Genomic DNA, 24,005 nt, shown 5'->3' with positions numbered 1-24,005 from the left:
AAACTAACTTCTTCCTGCCTCAAAGGCACTGTTAGGATTCAGAGGAAGAAGTTGACGATGACCAGACAGAATCCTGTATTTGAGGGGAATTTATGCATCATGTATGAAGTGTATGAATAGGCAACAGGCCATCGTTTTTAAGGGTTAATCCTTTGTTAACGTGGGTCCTTTTTCTGGCTCGTGCTGCCCAGGAAAAGGTACCCAGACGTCCGTAACTCTTTGTCTCTATTGTCTCATATTGTCCTAATTCAAATTGTCCAAATTATTATTACTCTAATTGTATTACTATTTTATAATAATTTTATTACTATTGAACTTTTAAAATTTTAAAAACAAGTGATAGGAGTTTTTCACAGCCTCAACACTGTCACAGTAAAAGACGTCTTCCTTACAGCCAATCTAAATCTATCGTATAAACATCTACACCATGTAAAGGACTTCTTTGCAAGGAGGGCAGGGACAAGTCAGACGTGACTTGCTACCTTACAGTCAGAGTTAGGCTGATGTTCCTAATACACCCCGTCGCATAAAGAGAATGCCTAAGGTACTCCCTTCTCCTCCGCCTGCCATTGTTTCTATCCTCCCCTGTTATCTGCCCAAGGCTACCAGCCCTCCTTTCTCCTAACCCCATCCCTCCCGACCCTGACCCCGCAGCGCAGCCGCCATGACCACCCAGGCGGCGCTGCCGCTCCAGCACTTCCGGCCCCCATCATGGCGGACGCGCTCTCTATGCCCGTCTCTATGGTCAGCGCTCCCGCGTCTGTGGCCCGCCGCGGGGCATTGTGGGTGCCTGGCGGAGTTATGGTGGAGGTGTAGGGTTCGGCTGTGCAGGGCGGAAGAGGCTGCGCTGTGAGTGCCCGGGAAAGCGGCAGGGAGGCTGCGGGAGGGGTCTGAAGGTGCAAAGACGGCTCTGGGGCAGGGGGGGTCGGGGGGGAGGCGGGCTTGGCGAGGGGCCGGGCTGCGGCCGGGCCTGACGCTGCGATTTGGATCCCCCGGTCAGGGCTCAGCCCGGCAAGGCCAAGGCAATCCGGCTGTAGGCCGAGCTCGGTCATTCCCTCTTGGCCGACAGCTCCTGGTAGTGCTAAAGAGGCTTCTTCAGGTATTTCTGAAATCCGAGAGGTTTAAGGTTGAGTCTGGGTCTTTGAAGGCCAAATTGAATCTAGACTGACTTAGTCCTGTGAGGAGCGGCTGGGGCAGCTGCTGTTGTTTATCCTGGAGAAGAGGAGGCTCAGGGGAACTTCATCGCTTTCTACAAGTACCTGGAAGGAGGCTGGAGCCAGCTGGTTGGCGTCTTGTCCCAGGACAAGAGGAAGTGACCTGAAGTTGTGCCAGCGGGGGTTTGGGTTGGGCATTAGGAAGAATTTCTTCACCGAAGGAGTGATTGGACATTGGAATGAGCTGCCCAAGGGTAGTGGTGCCGTTATCCCTCGAGGTGTTTAAGGAAAGACTGGATTTTGGCACTTAGTGCCCTGGTCTAGTTGACAAGGCTATATTCAGTCACAGGTTGAACTCAACTCAGAGGTCTTTTCCAACCTGGTTAATTCTGTAACCTAAGAGAAGCAGGGATGCTTTCCAGATGCTTCCTGAAACTACTGCAGCCACGCCAGATCTTGTTCTTCACCTGATTTCATGGATCCCCCTATTACACATAATTAGCACAGATAAGTTATGGGAACAAGTGACTTTCTTGAATCATGGGTCTGGCAGAATGTGTGCCAAGAGATCTAAAATAGCTCACTGATCTTCAGCTGACTGGTACAGCATCACTGAAAAGTGACAGCTGTCCTTGATTAAACAAGCCAAGGCTAGTTACCATCTCACTTCTTTTTAAAGATGTTTCCCTCTGTTAATTTTGTTTTTTGAGTAGTAATTCAGTGGCAGTAACTGTTCTGCCTGATGGGATGTTACTTTGAGCCACACATTATATTATCATTTTGATGCTGAAGTTGGGTATTTTGTGGTCTCATTCAGAGTGACAAACTAACAAAATAAGTTTGGTTTGGGCTTGCAGGGTCTCCAGGGCCTGTCAGGCAGTGCTGAACACAGTGTGTGCTCCCAGGGTGCCTGTGGCTGGTTGGAGCCTGTTTCACTCTCATGCACAGAAGAGCTGATAGTAGAAATTTGGGCATCCGCCGGTTTGGTTTTTATGATGTGCTGGGTTCCTGCGGTTTCTGGGGGAGAGTTGGTGACAATTTTTCCCATTATCCAAGCTTTTTTTCTTTGCACTTTGTTTGTGTTGCCTGGTGTTCATGAGTGGTTAATGATCAGCATCATCCTAGGCATGCTGTGGTCTCTATGAGCCAGGAGTGCTCTGGGGAGTGATGAAGGGCTCAGCCCAGTAGGCAGTCGTTCTTGAGGGTGGTTTTTCAGGAGGGGAAGGAGTTTAATTACCAGACTGTACTGCTTGCTTTGAGGATGGGAGATCAGTTCCTGGCTGGCGTTACTTACTTTACAAATGTAGCTTCATACTGAATTAGAGTCCATGTATCATTTCCCAAGCATATTGGACAAGACTCTGTTGCGAAACCAGAATAGATTCTCTCAATGAAATGCTACTTAAACTTTGAGGATCATGAGCTGAGTGACAGCTGGTATACCAGCTATGTGTTACCACTGGGCCTTGTCACTGCTTCTACAGTTCCAGGAGCAGAGTAGGTCCTAATGAGTGTCTTAACCTGTGAATTGTAGTAACAACTTGTTTCATCCCTTGATTCTGTAGGAGTGAAGATGACGACAGCAGCCAGGCCAACATTTGAACCTGCAAGAGGAGGAAGAGGAAAAGGTGAAGGAGACTTAAGCCAGCTATCCAAACAATATTCTAGCAGAGATCTTCCTTCTCATACTAAAATCAAATACAGGTTAGTATCATTTTTTGAGTGTCAGGGCAAAGCAGGCTGGGAATGACTGTTTTGTTATGAGTGGTAGTCTTAAAATTTTCTCAATACGTATTGATGTGCTTGACACTGAGCAAGGTCCAGAGATTGTGCAGGAGTGCTGAACAAGTGGGCTAAAAGTGAAAGTCTCAAAAGCAGAGCTGGGAGTTCAAATGCATTGCAGGTGATTTGGGGAGGTTTAATTTTAGTGATAATTTGTTGCTGTTTATGTACATGAATTATCGGAAGATGAACATTGGAGACTGAACTTCTTGGGCAGTGAAGTGGAAAGTAAGTTGGTATTGTGGCTGAGCCACATGGAGTACTGTCACTTGCAGAGCAGGTTGGGATGAGAGAAATGAAGTTGAGCACATCTTGAAAGCTGGAAAACCACATCATGTATTTGGTAAATATGTAAGGGCATTGAGAGGAGGCAAGGGAGCCATGGAATAGCACTCAGGTAGCGGGATGTGTTGGAAGAGCTGATGTTAAGCTGCAGGTGGTTTACTCAGGTCCTGGGAGAAGAAATTTCTTTAACCAGTGAGAAAGATAATGTGATCTCAGGAATATTTTCCTATGTTTGAAATACATAATAATTTTTTTTCTTTTTGAAAGAGTAAATAAAACCTAGAGTCAGTATGATAGAATTTAAATTAAATGTGTCAATATAAAAATGCTCATTTTATCTAATCAATGTTACACTTGTCAATGAAATATCTGGTAAGGTTTTACTTTTGCTCTTTTTTGTATAGATGTTTACCCTGCCACCTCTTCCCTCCTCCCCCTTTTATTTTCAAGAATATGTATTCATTTTATAATACATACATGTATACATTTTATACATTATACATACATACATTATACATTTTATAATAAATACATGTATTCATGTATTTATTTTCAAGAATATGTATTCATAAGGGAGCTGAGTGTTTTGGAGAAACACTTCCAAAACAAACAACACAAAAATTGCTGCCAAATGTGTTTGGTTGTTATGGGGAATATTTCTGGTGGTTTGTTTTGTAGAAAAAAGTGAGGTTTGGAACACCAGTCTGTAGCTTTGGAAGTAGTCTGTGGGGACAGGAATATACAATACATGTTTTAAATCCCTCCTTTTATGTGAGAGGGAGAGATGGAGGGGGCATCAAGTGTCTTCTCTTCTTCCTCCCAAATATGTAATAAAAAGTTGTCTGTGTTAAATTGCCAGGTCTGCATCACTGCAGGAAAAGTCCAGTGTTTCAATTCACTCATGCTTGTTTGCACGGCACAGAGTTTGGGGAGATTTTGCAGCTCTAACAGGGATTCCAAATTCAGTTTTTTAATTACAAAAGCAAATTAAAGGCTTCATCATAAAGACAGGCTGTGCACACAGTGTGTTTATAATGGCTCACGTCTGGGTTTCTTGCAGGCACTCTTACTTCCAGCACTGGGTTCAGAGAGAGGTGCTTGTTTTTATTCACTAGTTCTTTTCAAGATATCCACAAAAATTTCAGCAGCTTCTAGGTGGAATTTAATGTGGCTCAGATATGTGTAGTTCACTGGTATGTTGTTGTATAAAAGAGGGGTCACATGTATTTACAAGGTGTTTTGCCTGTTGTCCCAACTTTTTATTATTGATCATGGTCTGTGCTCAGGGAGAAGAAAAGGTTCATGAAAAGGATGTTCTAGTCTTGGTTTTACCTGTAATCCTTAGAGATTGGGTTTCCAGCAGCAACTTTGGGTGGTAAAACAATGAAGAAAGGTGACCATGATGTTTGTAGATGTCTCCTACGACACTGGGATTGGACTACTGGAGAACAGAATATTTCAACCTAATGAAATACAGACAGATGTTACCATCCAGTTTTGTAGGAGTTTAAGCAGGGTCTTTTCATCCATTCAAGAGCCACCAGGAGGAGCAGGGGTGTGTGGCGTGGCAGGTCTGTGTGTGCAATGCATACACACACAGGAGGGCTCTGCTGAAGAGAGAATAAACATATGTGTACATGGAACCCAGCTCTTGTTCCTGTCCTTACCTGTTCAGCCCAGGATTTAGTGACCTCCATGAAAAGCTTGTCCCCAGCTGCAGAGTGTCAAACTCCAGGCTTTCTTCCTGTTTGTTGTTTTAGACAGACCACTCAGGATGCTCCTGAAGAGGTGCGTAACCGTGATTTCAGAAGGGAGTTGGAGGAGAGAGAACGAGTTGCTGCCAGAGAAAAGAACAGAGACAGACCAACCAGAGGTAAAAACTAAGAAACAAAAATCTTAACTCCTTTGTGAAACATTGCTCTTGCATGAAATGTGGTGTTGTAAGAAGTTTGCAGTTGCAGACAGCATGTCATGAGAGTAGAATTTAAGGTATTGGCCTGATAGTTCAGAGCTATTGACCTGCAAGGGAATGTCCACTGGCTTTCATGCTGGCTTCATGCTAGCAGAAATCTAGGCCAGCCCGTAGAAAAGCGTGCCCAGCTGATACAGTTTAATTGTAATGAATTGGCAACAAGTGTGTACAGCTAATAAAGGACTTTTTTTTTGTACTTGGACAAGCAAGACAGGAAGGAGAAAGAGTAATGATTCATTTTCTGCTGTTACAGCACCAGTGTAACAATAAATCTGTTTGAAAGCATGCTATTCTTTTCACATATGGTGAAGTAATAACAAAATCGAAGAGCCTTTTGAGAAATACTCATTTTTAGTATTTAAGTACAGCCTCTTGGACTTTGGGTTTAGCTGTGAAGCTATTGCATGGCTTTCAAATTCACAGAAAAAAGTAGACGTGGTTTGGACCAAACTAGCCAACAGTAATGCTTTGGGATCATCCTAAATGGGAACCCTCCAGCTGGATATTTGTAATAAGGATATTTCTCCACTTCTGTTTTTTATGGATTTTTTTTTCTGATTAATAATAATGTCAATAATAATGACTTAAAAAAACTTCTGGAGGCCAAACTATGAGTGTTGGGATGTTATTGCTGCTCTTGAGGCTTCCTAGTGGGAGGAATTAACATGGACATTAAAACTGAGAAGTGAGGGGAAAGTAAGCATAAGCTTGTTTCTCTTACTCTAATGCAAGACAAATTGTGAAGATTTTTGCTTTCTGACACTAGATGCTGTTAAATTACATGACTTAGACACTTTTTGTTTTTACTTTTACACCATAGAACATACAACATCATCTTCTGTGTCTAAGAAGCCTCGGCTAGACCAGATTCCTGCTGCAAATCTTGATGCAGATGATCCTCTTACTGATGTATGTATCTTCTTTTCTGTCTTCTTCCCTTTTGTTACCCTGCCTTAAGGATTTGCTGTTAATACTATATGTACTTCTAGGTTGTCTAAAGATTTCAGACAGTATTTTCCAACGTATTTTCCTTTTACAGCTTCTGTACTGTGGTGAAAGTCCAGAGTGGTTCAGAGGATTCTGGTCCATGCTGTAATGGTATTCCTGGAAAGCACAAAAAATCCATGAAACTGAAAATACCACTTGCAGTATGGGGAATTACCACTGGTTTAGTAAGAATTCCCCAAGGGTAGAACTGTTCAGATAGCTGCGAATGACTGTCTGCAGGAAGCACCCGTGCTTGCCTTTGACTGTGCTTCTTATTGCTGACATCTAGGAGTTAACTCAAAGGCTTGACAATAAGCTCTGGGTTTTTTAATCCTGTGGGTTTTGATCCCAGCAGTACTGGACAGGTTAATCAGGCACACATAATGACTTGTATCACAATGATTGAAGAGTGACTGAGGACACCTAGTCTCTAGAGTCCGTCAGTTACCTAGCATTTTTAATTGCAGTCATCCCAAAAGCATAAACATATTTTTCTCTTGACTTTACTATAAAAGAGCAAAAACCCTATTTGTATTGTATTTGTTGCTACCCAAGTATTTCAGAAATCAGCCAGCAGCAAATTGTAGCCTTAGTTGGGCAGCCCGGGGCCATTTTTTATTAAATGAAATGAGCAAGCTGATTCTTGCTTTCCATTTGTTACTATTAGGAAGATGATGAAGATGAGGACTTGGAAGACAGTGATGATGATGACACTGCAGCCCTTCTGGCTGAACTGGAAAAAATCAAGAAAGAACGAGCTGAAGAACAAGCTCGAAAGGTAAAATCTCACATATTTAAAAGTACTTGTTTTTTGTGAACTGATGTCTGTTAAAACTGATGTGCCTTAAGTACTTGGCATGAGTGAGAACTGGTAAACAAAGTGCTGTTCAAACCTCCTCTCAGATATGATGGATTTGTTCTTCTGTCTAATAATTATTAAGAATTTGTTTTCTATATAAGACATACTGAGTGTTTTACTCACTGAAACATTTTATTTCCTTTTCCTACACTTTGTACAGGCAGTGAGTCAAGATAATCTTGATTTCATGTGTAAGTCCTCTGCACTCAGCTATTATACCAAAGGATATAGTGGCATTAGTGAGCTGCATGAAATCCAGTGTAATTTAGTTTGTTAACTAGCTTTTATGAAACAAGAAATACTATTTTAATTTATGAAATAAAAATGCGTGCTTTTTGGTGCTGCTTCTTATGGCTGCAGGTTTTATACAGTAGTTGTCCTTTTACAGCTTTGGTGCTGCAAGGAGCTCCAGTTTGAACTGTAAGACCAGAACTATTTTCATGTGATTATACACAGGCAAATGAATTTGAAAATTGTCTCTGCAAAACAGAAAAGACGGTAATCTTTTCAGAACTGGGAGACTCCATTCACATGTAGCTTTCATACCTCTCTATAATCTCTGTCTCTACACCATGTTCTGCCCTTGAAAGGGGAGGAAAGTCCCTGTAGTTACAAATGTTTTCCTGTGAGTGGGACTCAATCCTATGCTAGTGGTCCTTGGTGTAAGAGGGATTGTTGGTGTGGAGTGCATTAGCAAGATTCCTAACTATTGATTGGACTTTGGAGTTTGGACTAATTTCTGGGAGTAGTTTGTGTTGTCAAACTTACCAGGTTTTAGGTTGGTATTGGGTACTGGTTCTAACATTATTGTATTGCAGCAGAGTTTAGAGTCCAGGTATTTCATCTGCACTGCTGAAACACTCTCCTCTGGTGGTGCAACAGAAGTAGTGGGTATGTGCAGCATTCCCTCATCTGCTTTTACTAAGCGCTTTCTGTTTTTGAGTAGGGCTTAAATAATTTTAGTGCTTTTGTGAAACTTTGGTTCCTTCACCTGGAGTGGTTTTTTATGTTTTTATAGTATACTCTCCATTAGTATAAAACAAAACAAATACCCCAAACCATCAAAAAGTCTGTCAGAAAACCAACCCACCTGTCACCTGTGTATAAACTTATCTGAGGTATTTTTTCAGAACATGCTAAATAAACACATTAGACACTGATCAGGAGACTAATTAAAGTCTGGTCTGACAATGTCATGTTTTAGTGCCTCTGTACTTGTAAGCTTTCCTATAGGTTAACATACACATTCATAGGTTAGTGTTTTTCATGAATGCTTAGCTGGCAGTGAACAGGGCTGAGCTTCCAGCAGACACTAGGAACAGCTAGGAGAGAATAATGTTGTAACTGCTGTTGGCAGCATTGTAGTTGTGAGCCTGTTCTTGCCTAACAATATAAAAATTTACCTTTAGAATCCAGAAGGCCTGTAAAACAAGTGAGCTCTGCAGTTTTACACTTAAATAGTATGCAAGGCTAAAAGCTGTACCATGCTGCTTCATTGCAGAAATTGTGCTGTACAAGAGTGTTGCTACTTGATTGCCCATCTGGCCTGTGAGAGGTTTTCTGCATTAAAAGGATGTCTGAAAGCATCTCTTGTGTCTTTATCTAGGCATTTGAGGTACAGCATGAAGCAATGAATTTGTCTTTTGTAGTAACAGCATGGTAAAAATTACTTAAAAACACTGTCAGCAATTCGACCATGTATTTCTATGCGAAATGTACTAAACTACAAATTAAGTTTAGCCATGTGTAGGAAAGATTTTGACTTCACTTGTCCTTGCACAGTGCTTAAAATGAAATTGTAGGTCTGTGTGGATTTTCCACTTTGCTTGATAGTTGGAGTTATGCATCAAGATTAGGCAGCTTAACTTGTCACATTTCAGTGTAGAAAACTTGCATTAGGAAAATAATAGTAAATTGCAGCTCAGATAACTAAGTGCTTGCTTCTTTTATCATGCCTGGAAAGTAGGAATATTATAATCTCTCTGAAATTCTCATTTTGTCACTAGATGGTGCTAAAAGCCACAAAGTATTTGGGATAGCTCTTATTTTGTTTTGCTGTCTCTTACAGGTATTGTATGTTACTTTCATGGATGTTCTCTCACCCAGCAGCAGGGCTTGTAATGTCCAGTGCTGCATGCATAGTGAATAAAATTGTGTTATGTATTTGCAATAGTGCCCACTATTGCACAGTCAGAATCTAGACCTACAGTGTTCCCAGCTAGTCTCTCTTTAAAATTGGCATCTTCAATAAATAGAGGGTGCTCTACAGGTACCTGGAATTTTATTTTCTTGTGGTTTTTTGAGGAAAAGGAAACTAAGACTATTTTGATGGAAAAAGTAAAAGCCAGAGTGGGCCACAGCCTTGGAAAGAGTCTTTAGGAGTAAGGGTCATCTTTGGAAAGAAGTCTTCTGTTTGTTCACTTTAGTCTGCAATCCGTTTAGGTTATGCCTTGTTTTCCGCAGCTTTGGAATAAGATGTTGCTGGCTAAGCTTTTTGGAGTTATTTTACATAAAATCCTTTTCCATTAAGGTGCATGTTATTTCATGTTACTATGTACTGCAAGCCATAATTTAGACCTAATTTTGTAAGTAACCTTGTATTAATAATTCAGATGACTTCAGGATAGCATCTCATGTAAAGTCTTAGCTGTGCAGTTGCTGTTAATCGAAATCCATGTACAGAAATGCTTTACCTGCTGAAATGCTGCTGTCCACAGTAGACAACATGGATAAGCCAGTGGCCAGGCAAAGAGAAACTGTGGAGTGAATACCTGTTCTCTCTTCACACTGATCATCATTCTCTAACCCCATTGTTACACAGACAGATTAATGTGTCTCTTCTTGTCATCTTCTTGGAACATCCCAGGGTCTTAACAAGGTTAAGTGGGTAAACTACTGTAATATATCCCAAACCTGTGCCCAATGTAGATTTTTTTCTCTTATACTTCAGTTATTTTGATTACTTCTGAGACTTCATTTAGAGTAAACTGTATTTTTGTTAATAGTCTTCACTCATAACTTTGGTGTCCATTATTTAAGTTGCCATTAAAGTTCTCCTTTAATGGCAACTTAAATAATAGACACCAAAGTTAACTTATTTAAGTTGCCATTAAAGGCAACTTTCCAAATGTATCTGTGCTGAAACAGCTGTTAAAAACAAAATATGAGAGTCTGCTTTTTATGTGGTGTCCTGTTCTCTGTTAACTTCCCTTATGGGCAACACCAATTTCCATAGAAATCCTCTAAATCTAATTTTGACAATATTAATATTAAGAGATTCTAATAGCCTGTCAGTCAAATAACCAGTTCCTTTCAAAGCTTGTTAACGTCTCAAAATGCTTTATTCCCTGAAGTTATGTAGAATTATTAAATAAATACTATGAATGTTTTTTAAAAATTGTTTGAGCATGGGAGTCCTCTTGATGTTTCCTCTACAATTGCAATCTCGGATTGTTTCTAGTAGACACTAAGCTGACCGGGAAATTCTAGTTTTGAATGCCCTTTCTGTGGAATTATTCTAGGTCTGTATAATACTATACATACACTAAATTGGTGTCTGCGTTAACCATCCACGGATAGGTTTCAGGAAACATTTCAATATTCTAAATTAAGCTTTACAGTGCTCTTGTTTTTCAGATTTCAAGTGCTTCCTTAGAAAGTAAGTTGAAGTAATAAAAAGAAACTTCAAACCAGTGAGCAGCTGAATGTATGTGTGCAGTTCTGGCAAACCTGTTTTAATATCCAGTCGTTCTTTGCTTAGCTGAGAGCAGAAGAAGTTTTCAGTTTGTTTTCTAACAGTTTTATTTCACCAAGTTTCTCTGTAACTGAATATATTACTTTACTGGTGGTCAGACTAAATCTTAGCTCTGCCCCCTGTTTTAGCCATGTCACAGGGTTTCAAATAAAACATCAGAAAATGAGTCTTGATAGCTTTTAACATTTTCACTTTAAATCTCAAGGGTCTGACTAAAACTAGAAGATCAAATCAGTGATTAAGAAAATTTCAGCCAAGAGGCAAAAGCACATGGCAGAGTATGTTTCTTCATTCAGTGTTTGAGACATACCAGGAACACTTAAACCTTGACAAGAACTGGTGATAACATCCCTTTCCTTGTGGACAAAATCACAACAAAGCTGTGTGTGGACACTGCCATTGTGATTACTTGGTGCTCTTTGTTTTTGAAGTTCCAATTAATTATTTGAATCTCTGTGTTGCACAGTTAGTTACTTGCACAGGGTCAGATAACAGGGTGTGTCTATGCATTCTTGAATTTCATTCCCTGCTGCTAAAGGCAGTGCTGTCATAGTTTGTTATTCAAAAATTAGCATTTAAATCAGGTTATGCAATTTATATTTTTAAACTTTTTTTCAGTCTTTGGTGAGATTGGGTATTTCAGGTTTTCTTTAAGCTGCTCGACATCTATAAAAACTGAGTAGGATAACTAACTTATATACAATGGAGTCATTTGGGGAATTTCAGCACTTTCTGTAAAAGTAATCTTGCTCTATGCTAAGGGTAGGATATGCTCAAAATAAACATGGTAACGATGTTTTTCTTTCCTTTGCAGTCAGAAACAGATATGCCAAGGAAAGAAATTCCCAAGATTGCCTCTACCACTTGTTTTATCTGCCACTTCCCAGTCCCCTGCAACTGTAGTTGACTTAAGTCAATGCAGTTTTTTTGCTAGCAATAATCAGCTGTAGACAGAATTCAGTTGAGCACAAAAGGCCAAGTTGTTGGGGCCAATGTAAAAGTTGTGTCTCGTAGCCTGCATGGTGGTGCAGTGGAGATGCAGTCAGTAGAGCCTAGAGTGTAGTTGGTCTCCTGTGTCATAATTTAGTGTGAGCAGTAATTTAGTGTGAGCACTAAAAGCAGTCTTGGCTCCCTCTTGTATCCTGTGCACTCACATCTGCCAAGATGTGAGCTCAGGTGCCTATGGGACCATGTCTAGCTGTTGGTGTCTTAATCCAGAGCTAAATCCCTCTTTTAGTCTTACACTAGTGCTTGTAGTACTTCTTAAAAGTGTTATTTCAGCTTTGGTTTTTTTTTTCTATCACCACATTTTGTCACTTAATGCTTTTCTTTGTTATTAGAAATCAAACTATGTCAGACTGATTGAGGCTGAAGGATATCATGTGGCTTATGTCAAAGCAGATAAAGGTTAGGGTGATGTGTAACATGCCTTTTTTGAAATCTTGGTATAGAAAATTAGAATGTGCATCTGTGTGTAGGAAGTACATGGGAGAACTGTATGCCTATTTTTTATGATTCTTAATATTGGCTTTATCTTTCTCTCATGATTCTGAATATTTCCCATTCAAATGACTGAGTGCTTTTTGCTTCTCTTCATGCATGGTGGAGAGTGCTGGAATTGTCAGCTTTGTAGGAATTGATGAGATTAAATCTGAAATGGGGAAAGGGAGGCAGGAGGAACTGCAGTTCCTCCTGAAGAGGTGCTGGCTGACTCCAGTTGGTTTTTGACCACTAAAAAAATTGTATGTGAAATGCATTGTAGTTCTCTGCATGTCAGCGGTGTGTGGATGCATTTTCATGCATCATAAAAACCCAAACCAAATTAGTAATGTCTGCCTCAGATAAGGTAATGCATGATGCACAGGTTCAGTGACTTTGGATGGTGGCTGAAGTTAATGTCTTGGAGGATAAGACTGTGCCATGCTGTACCTGCCACCTTCAGAAGAGTTCACCTGGACTCCAGCACCAAAAAGAGAAACTGCTGCATCTGTTTGCATATAGAAGCTTGGAACAAGTTCTCTCCACAGAGCCATTTTTCAATAGAGGACTATTAATTTCTTACAATGGTCTTAGTAGTGCTGCCTTCTCTTGATTAGGAATTTTTTGGTTTGTAGCCTTTTCATTTGCTCTCAGTGTTTTTTCCTGGCCTGTTGTGTTTTCAAAGCCTCACTTTTAATGGAGCACTGAAGATTAAAGTTAGTGGTGCAGAGCCCACCTCATTTTGGACAACACAGAGAAAACTTCACAGGCTTGCATCCAGCTGTAAATTTGCTAATGGTCATTAGGAGTACCTGATCACCTCCTGGGAGGTACCTGAAGATCAGTACTGGGTTTTTGCTTGTTCCAGTATCCAGGATTTTGCTTGGTTTCAAAGCAGTGCTTTGCATGCATGTGCTGTACAACAATCTGAGGGCTGCTGGACTTCTGGTGGGAACACATGGCAACAGACTGCAGTAAATGGGATTTCATGGCTCTTGGCTGTTCCATGTTATGTGGAAAGAAGATGGTAAATCAAAGGCTGGCATTCCGTGCTTAAGCAGCTGCATACGTTTCTTGTCTCTGATCCACAGTGAAAAGTATAATTTGAGTTTATATTTCTAACATGGGAGGAAATTGCTGTTCCATATCAAATATTTTTGTTCTCCACGTTTCCTTACTTACTGGGGTGATAATAACAGAAGTTGGACTGCAAATTTTAGATTTAGAGCTGTTTGAAAATTCAAAACCTCAATTGATTTGTGTTAATACCTTCTAATTGTTGTGGTTTGTGTTAAAGCTCCATGGATACAGTAGCAGGAAAGAGCAAGTTTTTCCAAGGCATATATTTTAATAAGGGCATTACAGGGCTTGTCCTGAAGCTGTGCTTTGCTTTTGAGCAATGTACCCATCTGAGGGCTCCTGGACTTCTGGTGGGAACACATGGCAACAGACTGCAGTAAATGGGATTTACTCCTATCTGGGGAGCTTTTCCCATCCCACTAGCAGTTAATTGCAGCTGGTTCTAGATTTTGTGAGAAGCAGTGTAATGGTAGGTGTTTTTTCATAATAAAACTTGAGTAGATTTTGAAAAGTAAAATCTTTACCAGTGACCGTGCATCATCTGCTATTTGTGTGTACATTAAATCCACGTTCTTAAGAAAGCTGAGGTATTTAAAAAGAAAATTTCATAGAATCACAGAATGATTTGGGTTGGAAGGGACCTTAAAGGTCATCTCCTTCCAACCCCCTTGCTGTGCACATGGACACCTTCCACTAGACCAGGTTGCTCAGAGCTCAGTCCAGCCTAACACTTAACAGCCTAACTCTGTCCAGCCCTAAAGACTTCAAGAGACAGGGCACCCATCCAAAATTTCACATATCTGATCAATTTAATGGAAAAATATAGTAAATCTAAGGTAATAATAAATAACTTAGTATTGATTAAATGTTTGAAGCTAGGGAACTCTGCTAGCGTCAGCTTCAAGTTTCGCATTTAAACCTTGTATAATCCAACAGCAAGGAAACTGCTTCCTCTCTTGACATCCTGTAGAAGTTCTCAGCAATTAATTTTCTTCAGGTTTTTTTTTTTTTTCCCCAGCCTGGGGAAAAACCCTGACCTCATAATCTCTTTGTTTTTAATTTATATAATTTTTAAAAGCCATGGTTTGATTCTCCTGCAGTGCTAATGAGGTTTCAGTTCATTTTTTAACCAGTGTCTTCACACCATAATTCAGAGTAGGAAACCTACTTAGTCATCCTAATTTAAAGAATTACTTTCTTTCCTTGCTAGTTCTTTCATCAAAGAACACTCCCTGCAACATTTGTGGAAGCTTGTGGAAAAATATGTAAAATTAATATTAAACATTAATTTTGAAGTCTGAAAACATTTAAGTCACTAGATGTGCTAATAGAGTTTGAAAGTGTGGGCAGTGAAATTACTTTGTGTTACTTGTAGTGCATTGCTTCACTTAGGCTTGAGTTATATGCATTTGACAGTACAAGGACAAGAAAATTTGTCTGCTTCTTAATATTGAAACTCTTAAATAGTCTTATGACATCCTCTGTTCATTTCACTGTGGTGAGGCTCTCAATATTCTTTTTAATTGGTCCCTAGGGAAGTTGTAGTTGTAAAATCCAAACAGCTGCTGAAAATAAAGAAGTTTCAATATGCTGTATGTTTTCTTCTGCCTGCTGAATATTTTATGATGTGTTGTCTTTTCTCATGAGGATAAAGAGTTTTTAATATAATAAATATGTATGTGGTAAAGCTAGAATTTACCTGAATATTTGATGGTGCATCAGAGCTAAGTAGAGCCGATATGAGTGTTGCTAGTTTGACAGTTTATTAGCAAAGTCAAGCTCTGTAGAGTATCTCTGCTTCTGTCCTTAATCTCCTCATATGCAAGTGCCAAACACTCTGAAAAATCTGAGCTAAGAATTAAAGCTCCATCTGTGTGAATGTTCAAAGCTAAATAATGTGTATCTCTACCAACTAGAGGAGAAAAGTGGCCTAGAAAAATAATATATCCATTTCTGGTTCTCAGGAACAAGAGCAAAAGGCCGAAGAAGAGAGGATTCGAATGGAGAACATCCTGAGTGGTAACCCACTGCTGAACCTCACTGGGCCAGCACAGCCTCAGGCAAACTTCAAAGTTAAAAGGAGGTACTGTGCAGTCTGTTCAGTGACACCCATCCCCTTGCTGACTCTCACTGTTCAGAGTCAGAAAGTGCTAGCACTGTAGCTGGTTTCTGTTTCCTTCCTCAGATCTTGTCACAAGTGTGTAGGAGATGGCTTGGGGTAGAAAAATAGATCATCTTTTCTGAAAGACTAAAATCTAATCCTAATGACTAGTTGTTCTGTAAGAGGGTCAAACTCCATTTATATGTTTTTGTATATTTCACTTAATTTTCATGCAAGCTTACTGAAATTAAAAACTTCTGTTTTCAGGTGGGATGATGATGTTGTCTTCAAGAACTGTGCCAAGGGGATAGACGAAACAAAAAAGGACAAAAGATTTGTCAATGATACTCTACGATCAGAGTTTCACAAAAAGTTCATGGAAAAATATATCAAGTAGTACAGTTTTATGTGCAGTAGTGAAGAAGGACTTGGTAGGTTGTGGCTGTTCCCTCCCTTGCCCTCAGAATTTAAGGCTGAATGTTTGGTCATGGATTCGCAAATGCTTTTCCAAGATCAGCAACAGCTTCATAATTAATCAGTGCTATGTATCTGGAGTTTTTTATTCCTGCATATTGTTTTCCTTTACAGTTTTAATTAAACCAGTTTTGTCTCATGGATGTTTTTTTTTTCTTCATGTTTGTTTAGTTTTGCTGTCCACCTGTAAATGGTAAAAGAGAGAAGCTGATTTGCAATAAATACTGCTGATCATTTAAATTGCTTTCCAAAATCCCCTGTATTTGTAGTGATGATGGTTTGTAAGTTACACAACTTAGATAGATGTCAGTATTAATCAAAGGTGAGGAAGAGCTGAGTATGGGAAGCAGTGTGAGCTGAAAAGAACTATATTTTCTGTAGCAAACTGGACTTCCTCATAAAAGCTAGTTAGAAACTTAGTCAATCATCGTTTTTTAGTTTCTTTTTTCAGTCTGTGTGTGCCCTTTAATGGTGGTAATAGAATTGTCAGAAACTTGCAAGTGCTTTTATCAAACAAGAGATACCAAGATACCATAGTTCACTTTGTTTACTCCTCTAATGTCTGTGTAACACTTAGGATGGTAAAAAATAGCAATGACTGCAAAAAAAGCTAAAATGTGAAAGGTTTATTTTTTTTCTGTTCTCCTGTCATCTCAGTTGCATATGAAATTTTAGCCAAGTGATGCACTGGATAGGAACATAACATTTTCAAAATGGATTAGTTACCTCCCTGCCTAGGAGGTCACAGTGGCAGAACTCAGATGTATTTATGTAAAATTCTTGCCCTTTTCCTTGCCTGTGTTATGCTCAGTTGAGTTATTCTCACAGATGCTGTTTCTTAGTATTATTTTCAATTTCTTAATTTGAAAGCTTGCCTAATTTTCTTAATTTGAAAGCTTGCCTAATTTTCTTAAGAGAGTAAATGTAGAGCACAGCGTTCCAGATTTCTGTTTGACTGGTGTCCTGTAAAAGCTTTCCTTAGCTTTAGCTGTATTTGCCACCCTTTCACTAAGCTATGCATAGCTTACTAATGCCAGCAGCTCATACCCGCCTTTACTTGGAAATGAGGTTTTCAGCATGCTTGGGGTCATGTGAGCTACTGGAGGAATATGTGTTTGTGTTATTTCTGCTGCATGCCTCACGGTAGAAATTATTCTTGGGAAGCAGAAAAATGGGTGTAGTTTGTAAGTCTCTTAATATAAAGTGACTAACATCTTGGTATATTGGCAACATGTTTAGAAGGTGGGAAGAAAAAAAGTTAAGGGCTGTACTTGTCAGGGCCTGGTAGTGGAGAATCCAGCTGCTGCTTCAGGTCCAACCTAGCAACATAGTTGTCATGGCAACAGCAAAAAAATACATTGATCTCACAGTATTCTGAAATATAATTGCTGTGCCAAAGTGAGTGAGCACAGTCTTATTGGATGGGGAGACAGATGGAATGCCAGTTCAATGCCCTCATGGAAAAGCACATGTGCAAAAGTGACCATCATTTGTGTTCCTGAAGTAATGTAATTTTTCTTGGAAAAAATAACTTCAGAGAAGTCAGATGGCTGGGGTTGAATGAGGTCTTCCACAGGCATGCAGGCAGCTGTTCTGCACACCTGCAGGAGCATCCCTTCCTTAAATTGAGGCATGACTCAAAGCTGTGCTGGGTCATTTCTTCCAGTAGTTCCCTCCCTCACAGGTTCTAGAGAAAGATCTGTAGGGACTTTAGAGCTCCAGGCTGCAGCTTCATTTGAGGGTTTTTGTTGGCATTTTTTTTCAGCTCCATCACAGAATTTGCAGCTCCTACCTCTGATGTTCTCCCGCAAAACTTTTGTATTTTAGCCTCCTGAGTGTAGGCTGACCCACAATCTGAAGACTCAGCAATACACCAACACAATATGCTAATTAAGGAATCTCAAATCTTACCTTTTGGTGGGTTTTGTATCATTAATTATGGAACTTTCTTTACTAGTACTGGAAAATCTGAAGTGCTCTTTGATTTTTTTGTCAGGGAAGTGATTTCAATATTGATATTTAATTTTCTACTGTCCTTCTTGCACGCATCCAGGAAAAGTAAGCAGGTAATTTGTTTTTGTAAAATTGTAGTGTGACTGTGAGTTCTTAAAAAAAAAATCAGATTGACATTCTACACCTCTGCTCTCAGCAGAGTTCTTTTTCCAGGAGCCCCTGTTCAGTATGACAAATAGCTTTCAACAAGGACAGTGGACCTGGCAAAGGCAACTTGTTCCAGGAGGTGAAGTGGAAGAAAGTTAATGTTCAGTATTTCAAGGAAGGCATTATTTTGCAGTTCCCAGCAATCAGGATTGTTCAATCCTGTGTTTTTGTAAGAAACACCTGAATTTATGTGATGACTGGTAGGTATAGACAAAGCCTGTCTGCTTTATAAACAGTTTCCCTATTGTTTATGGGTACCTTTGGAATAGCATTGCAACTGAAAACTAGGATCTGTTTTCCATGGGGGCTAACAGTTAAACTTCTAAGGTTTTTTACAAAGCCTTGTCTTTCAAATTTTCCTGGAGTATGTTTTATAATTCTGTAGGGATTAATAGTATGTGGAATAAAGCCTAATGGTAGTCCTGCAGGTGGAAATAATTGTGCTGTGTGTATACAGGGTTCTAAAACATTTATTGTCTATTTGTCTTCCTCAAGTACATGGCTGAATATTACAGCTTCCCACTACAACCAGCAGGATTGCCATCTGCATTTTTCAGGATTTCTCATTGTTACAGGTACCAGGTAAGCATCCTATGAATGCTTGGAAGGAGTTCTTTTCTAAAAAAAAAAAACATCCAAACCTTTTTTGGTGAGTTCCAGTTTCTCTGTTCACTTGTATTTTGTTTGAAGTAAAATCCTGGGGCAGGGGTGATCTGGTACTTGCTCTGTTTCCCTTGGAGTGTCTCATGGGCAGCCCAGCTGGTGCCTGCTGTGGTGACAGCCCAGTGTCTCTTTTCAGCCAGGCAGGTATCAATTCCCACTGAGGTGCTGAAATTGCTCTCTACAATACAAATACCTGAAAGTCTTTCATGCTGGAGGAGAGATCTGAACACAAGGTCAAAGCATCAAATGCATGGGGGTTGTTGCCTTCAAGTGTTTCACTTCAAAGAAATCTAGGATGCAAGCCTTGAAGGGATGTGCTGATGCTCAGAAAGTGCTTCAGACTCAAGTGTTTATTCATATCTGCAGCCAGGGCTAGTTGGAGTGTGAAGCTCTTTTGGTTTTGTAAGGAAAGTCAGAATCACATGTAGGTGCTTCTTTGATTTTCTTTCTTTCTCATGGCATAGTACTCTGCGATACAGATTCAGGAGGAGGGAAAGGAAGTACCCACAGAAATGTTTTCATCCATGTTTTCATTCCATCCTCATTCCATCTCCTGTCAGCTTCTAGAAGGGAGTTTAATTAGTTGTTATTCAAAACCAAAACTCCCTGTCTGATTTTGTCATGCCTGTTTGGAAGAAAAATTTTGGGAAGCTTCTTCCAAGGAAACAAAGTCTTGTTGTGAGTTTTGTTGTGAGTTCAGCTGTATCTTCCTTACCAAGGCAGACTAAAACATCATATCTAGTGATAGAAGCAAATACAGCCTTGCTACCACACTGCATGTCCCAAGATACAGTACAAGCAGAGCATAAATGGGCACATCTGGAAAATTCACGTTTCCCTAAGAAAGGCTTCTCTGAGCTCTCTGTTTGAATTGTGGATAAGCAGAAAAAAAAGTAATACTTCTGTACATGCCCCAGTCACTCATTTGAAGTAAATTAAAAAAAAAAAAAGGCAAACAAAAAAACCCCAACACATTGAATTCTTATGTTGTTCAATCACAGATAGATATTACCTTTGTGCTGCTTTCCTCCTTGGACTGAGGTCAGACAGGTTGGCTTTTCTGTATCTCAGACTTGACTTTGTTTTCTTGGCATAGATGGGTGTATCAGGGGATGCAACTCAAGAATGACAATAATACTGTGTCTGGTGGGGAAAAATTAAATAGTGACTGTCTAGTTTTAAATTGCTTTAGTTCAGAGTTGGAATATACCAAAGGTTGTGTAGTAGTTTTCTTTCCCATTTGTAGCATCTGGCCAGTAGCTCAGGACCAGAACCTTTAAGTCACTGATTTTACCAAAACTTGAAATTACAAGTGAGGAACTTTCATTATAAAACAAAACCAGACAAAAAAAATAAGCACAAAATTGCTTGGAATTCTAATGTGTCTAGTCCAGCTCTAATGAGAAGAAAGGGTCATATATATCTAAACAAATTATGTCTCCTAATCCAAATCCCAGTTTGCCACCAAGCCTAAGAAACACATTCTGAAGTAGAGGTAAGAAGTGCTGTACAGAATGAAACAGTGAAAGAATGGAACAGAGAAATCTGATTGCTCTCTGTTGAAATCAGTATCAGCTGCATAGGAAAAGATTATTTCTAAATTGCATACAAGAGTATCATTTGAAAGACCACAATGGGTATCTGTTATGATAATTTTTGTAGAAATGGAGGCTGTAAAGCAGGCTGTATTCTGAAGAGCTTAAATGCTCAGCACTCAAGAGTGAAGGGCAGAATGAAAACAGGGTGTTCAGTCCCACAAAAAGCTGTATTTGGATGCTGAGTATTGAGCTCTTCTCCCTTTGGTGATGCATTACTTACAAATCTGCTACTTCAACCAGCTCTTGTCTCAGAAATACTCCTGTTAAGAAATTGGGCTATTTCTGGTTTTTTCTGAGTTGTTTTAGTGGATGGGATTTCAAGCAGTTGGGCTTTCTCCAGTGAAAGATGGTTATGTTTTCCTGCACTAGGAGAACAAGCTGAATTTGAGTTGGATGAGGGTGAAGGATACATCTGCCAGTTAGTCTGCTTACTTTCAGATGGGGTCCCTTGTGGCTGGTCTCTTTTTTGGGGCTGCCCAGTTGAAGTTGGTGGCACATGGGTGGTTGGGATTGGTGGTGAAACCAGGCAGCAACAAAGGTTGTCAACACCAAACACAGAGTGGAAGAAATTGGAGTCTTTTGGGAATAAGTGGGGTTTCTTTGGTAAGAAATTTGGTTTCTTTCTTCTGGTGATAAGAACTGTCACTTGCACCCCTGAAAGGACTGTCTTAAACCAACTTCCCCAATTACTCCTCCTAGCAATAGATGGATTCATCACATTTCTCACTGCAACACTTGTTTTGGGTAGTGCAGCATTATGATTTATTTTAGAAGGTAAGACTTCATTGGAACTTCTTTGCAGTTTGAAACTTTGCTGAATTAATTTCATTTGGAGCATAGGTAAGCTGATGGTAACAACAATAAATCATGTTTTCTGAGAACTATAGAATTTATTCATAGATGTTGAAATCTCTAGCTGTTTTATGCCCACCTCATATTTTAATTCTTGCATGCTTTTAAAAATGTATATTCTCTCTTTCAATGCATCCTCTTTTCAGGTGAGAGAATGAATAATTTTAGAAAATTCTGGGGCCAAATAATTTTTAAAATAAAAGCAACTAAAACTCCTTCTTTATGTAATATACCTTTCTACCATTTGTTCCAATATAGAATAAAAGCCAGATGGTGTTTTGTGGGCTTTAGAGCAGGGGATTGTTACCAGGGCTCTGGAGTCTCTTTGCAGCCAAGATGGTGGGCCTGAATTTTATTGCTCTTGATGGACTTGTGTTGCAAAACTTGTTGTATTCATGGAGTTGGGCACGAAGCAAAGGGATGAGGCAATGATTTTAGCCCTGCCCTGAGATGGGAGGGAAGCAGGGTTCAGGTTTTGGCTCTACTTCAACTTTTGTGAATTTACAGGAGTGGCCTAGGCATGTAAACTCTTCCAGTCCCAATCCTGGATCTTAGGAGAGAACAGGGTGCTGGCATCCCAGCTCTGATCCTGGTGGAAGTGGATATAGTTTACCCTTGTGGTGCTGAACCACTTGGAGCAAGACAAGGACCCTCCTTAGAGCATAAGGTGGTCACAAGAGATGCAGAAGTTCAGAGTTAATGTGCTCAAGGCAGGGGATAGCAGGAGAAGTGCTCAGCATTGGTCACTTGGGGAAGTTCACACTTGCCAGGTCAGACTCCTGCAGGAGGATGGAGCTTGGGACATTGCTTTGGCTGCTGAGGTGTCTCTTAGCTCAGCTGTAGCTTCAGAGCATGAGAGCATGTCTGGATCCAGAGGGAGAATGCCTTTGGCATGAAGATTTCATTAAAATTCCACATTTTCAAAGTCAGTATTTTTCATCAATTAGCAGTGATATGTATCAGAAATATTTTTGATTTTACTCTTCCTTTTAATAGAAAGCTACTGGCAATTGCTGATTGCAAATGGGAGCATGCATGGATAAAGTTTCTCCATTCCTTACTGCTGTAGCCTTGCTGGCTTCTCTTCAGCAGTTGTTGGTTTGGAGTGGATTTGTTTCTTAATTTCATCCCTTTTCTCCCCCCCAGTAATTACTCCTTGCCAAGAGTATCAAATCTGAGAACTGGAGTGAGTGTGTTGCAAGAAAATGGAGCGATGCCACAAAGTGCCTTGGTACAAGGGAATGTGAGGCAGGATTTCACAGAAGACCTGGAGGGTGTTTGGACTGCACTCAGCTGGTGGGAAACACAGTGCAGAACTGGCAGATGCAGAAAAAAGATAATAAAATGGTGAAATTAAGTAAAGGGAATAGATCTTGAGATCTATAGGGAATAGATCAGAAGGAGTGTGAGGGGTAAGCAGGAAAGATGAGGGGAGTAACAAGGACAGAAAGAAGCTCTTCCCACTCCTGCAATGTGCTTTAGGCAAAGAGGTGATAGCTCACTAAGTGGGCCCAGGTGGACTCTTTGTGTGCTCTCCAGGGCTCAGCAGCACTTGTTTCAGCTGCCCCAAAGAACGAGTTCCAGAGTCAGCACAGACAGGTGCTCCTTAGAGAACCAGTTCAGGGGCCTGTCTTTCAGCCAGGCTTTCCAAAGGACTCGGTGTCTGTGGGAAATGCTGAGCAACATCTGAGATTGTGGTCAGTTAAGAGCCATCTGACAGGGAGCTGGAAGATTTTAAAGCTCTAATTTCTGTCCTAGAATGCTCAAAAAACCAGTGCTCTGAGATGTCAGTCCTATGACTGGCATTGCTCTGGTTTTATCCCAGTGTTTTACTGCTGCCTGTGGTGGAGTTAGTCTTGGTCCTTGCTGTTGTAAATGGGAGAGCAAGACCAAGATGTTTCTAAATACCTGGAATTCTTTTTTGTTTTGGTTTGGTTTGGTTTTGGGTTTTTTTAAGTGAAATACAATCTCTAGAGTGAAAATATCAATAAACCAAAGAGGTTTTTTAATATCCTGGACATCCTAAGAGTCAGCTATGTATTTTCCTGCCAAGTGCAGGGAGTCTGGTAGGATAAGCTGCCCCTGGCAGCTGCAGGGAGAGTGAATAACTGAGTGTCTGAGAAATCATCTCCAAACCCAAGGTGTTGGCTGGGCATAGGAGGGGTGGTTTGATGCTGAATGGCATCATTACGGACAAACACAGAAGCTGCTCTTCCTAAGAAAAGACATTTGTCAGGAAGCCGAAAACTCGCCACAAGTTTTCTTGGCCAATGCAGCAGAAACAGAGTGGAGATGCTCTGGGGACAGTGGAGTGGGAGCATGAAGGACACAGTGGGACAAGCACTGGGTCTTCAGCAAAACCAGCTTCTGGAAATGGGGAAGTGGGTCCAGGCCTTGGTCTTTTTGAGGTTTTTTCATCCAGCATTCAGTAGGCCAGAACACATTTTTTTCAATTTCATTTTGTGGCATTTTATTTCCTTTGCTATCTTTTTATTTCATGTCATTTCTTGATTCCTCATTTCACTTATTTCATGAAATGAAATCTTGACATTTCAAATAAATAATTTCAATAAATGAAGAATTTTCATGAAGGAATTAAGTGAAAACAATGGAATGGGATTGGAAGAAAGGAAGTGCATCAAAGTGAAGCTAAAATAATGAAATAATTTTCATTGAAATCTCTAGATTTTGTTTACTTTCATGAAATAAAGGGGTTTTGTCACAGCAGGGTACCCATACTGCTCACTGTATCCTTTTTGAATCTAGCCATGGTCATGTGGATCTCGGCAGCAGCCGCAGCAATAA

At 40.1% G+C, this 24,005-nt stretch overlaps 1 protein-coding gene across 1 annotated transcript; it reads left to right on the top strand.

The window, feature by feature from the left end:
• Positions 1-729: 729 nt before the first annotated feature.
• CWC15 (CWC15 spliceosome associated protein homolog) lies at positions 730-16,167 on the top strand. Its single transcript, XM_066570597.1, has 7 exons — positions 730-849; positions 2,720-2,858; positions 4,982-5,094; positions 6,014-6,102; positions 6,848-6,958; positions 15,317-15,435; positions 15,721-16,167. Exons 2-7 carry the CDS (start codon positions 2,728-2,730, stop codon positions 15,848-15,850), a joined length of 693 nt encoding a protein of 230 aa, XP_066426694.1. The 5' UTR covers positions 730-849; positions 2,720-2,727; the 3' UTR covers positions 15,851-16,167.
• Positions 16,168-24,005: the final 7,838 nt, after the last annotated feature.

Source organism: Molothrus aeneus, chromosome 2 (assembly GCF_037042795.1).
Source record: "Molothrus aeneus isolate 106 chromosome 2, BPBGC_Maene_1.0, whole genome shotgun sequence".
In the NCBI taxonomy this organism is placed as follows: Eukaryota; Metazoa; Chordata; class Aves; order Passeriformes; family Icteridae; genus Molothrus; species Molothrus aeneus.
The sequence above is the reverse complement of the archived record's forward strand: the minus strand, read 5'-3'. Positions and strand labels throughout refer to the sequence as shown.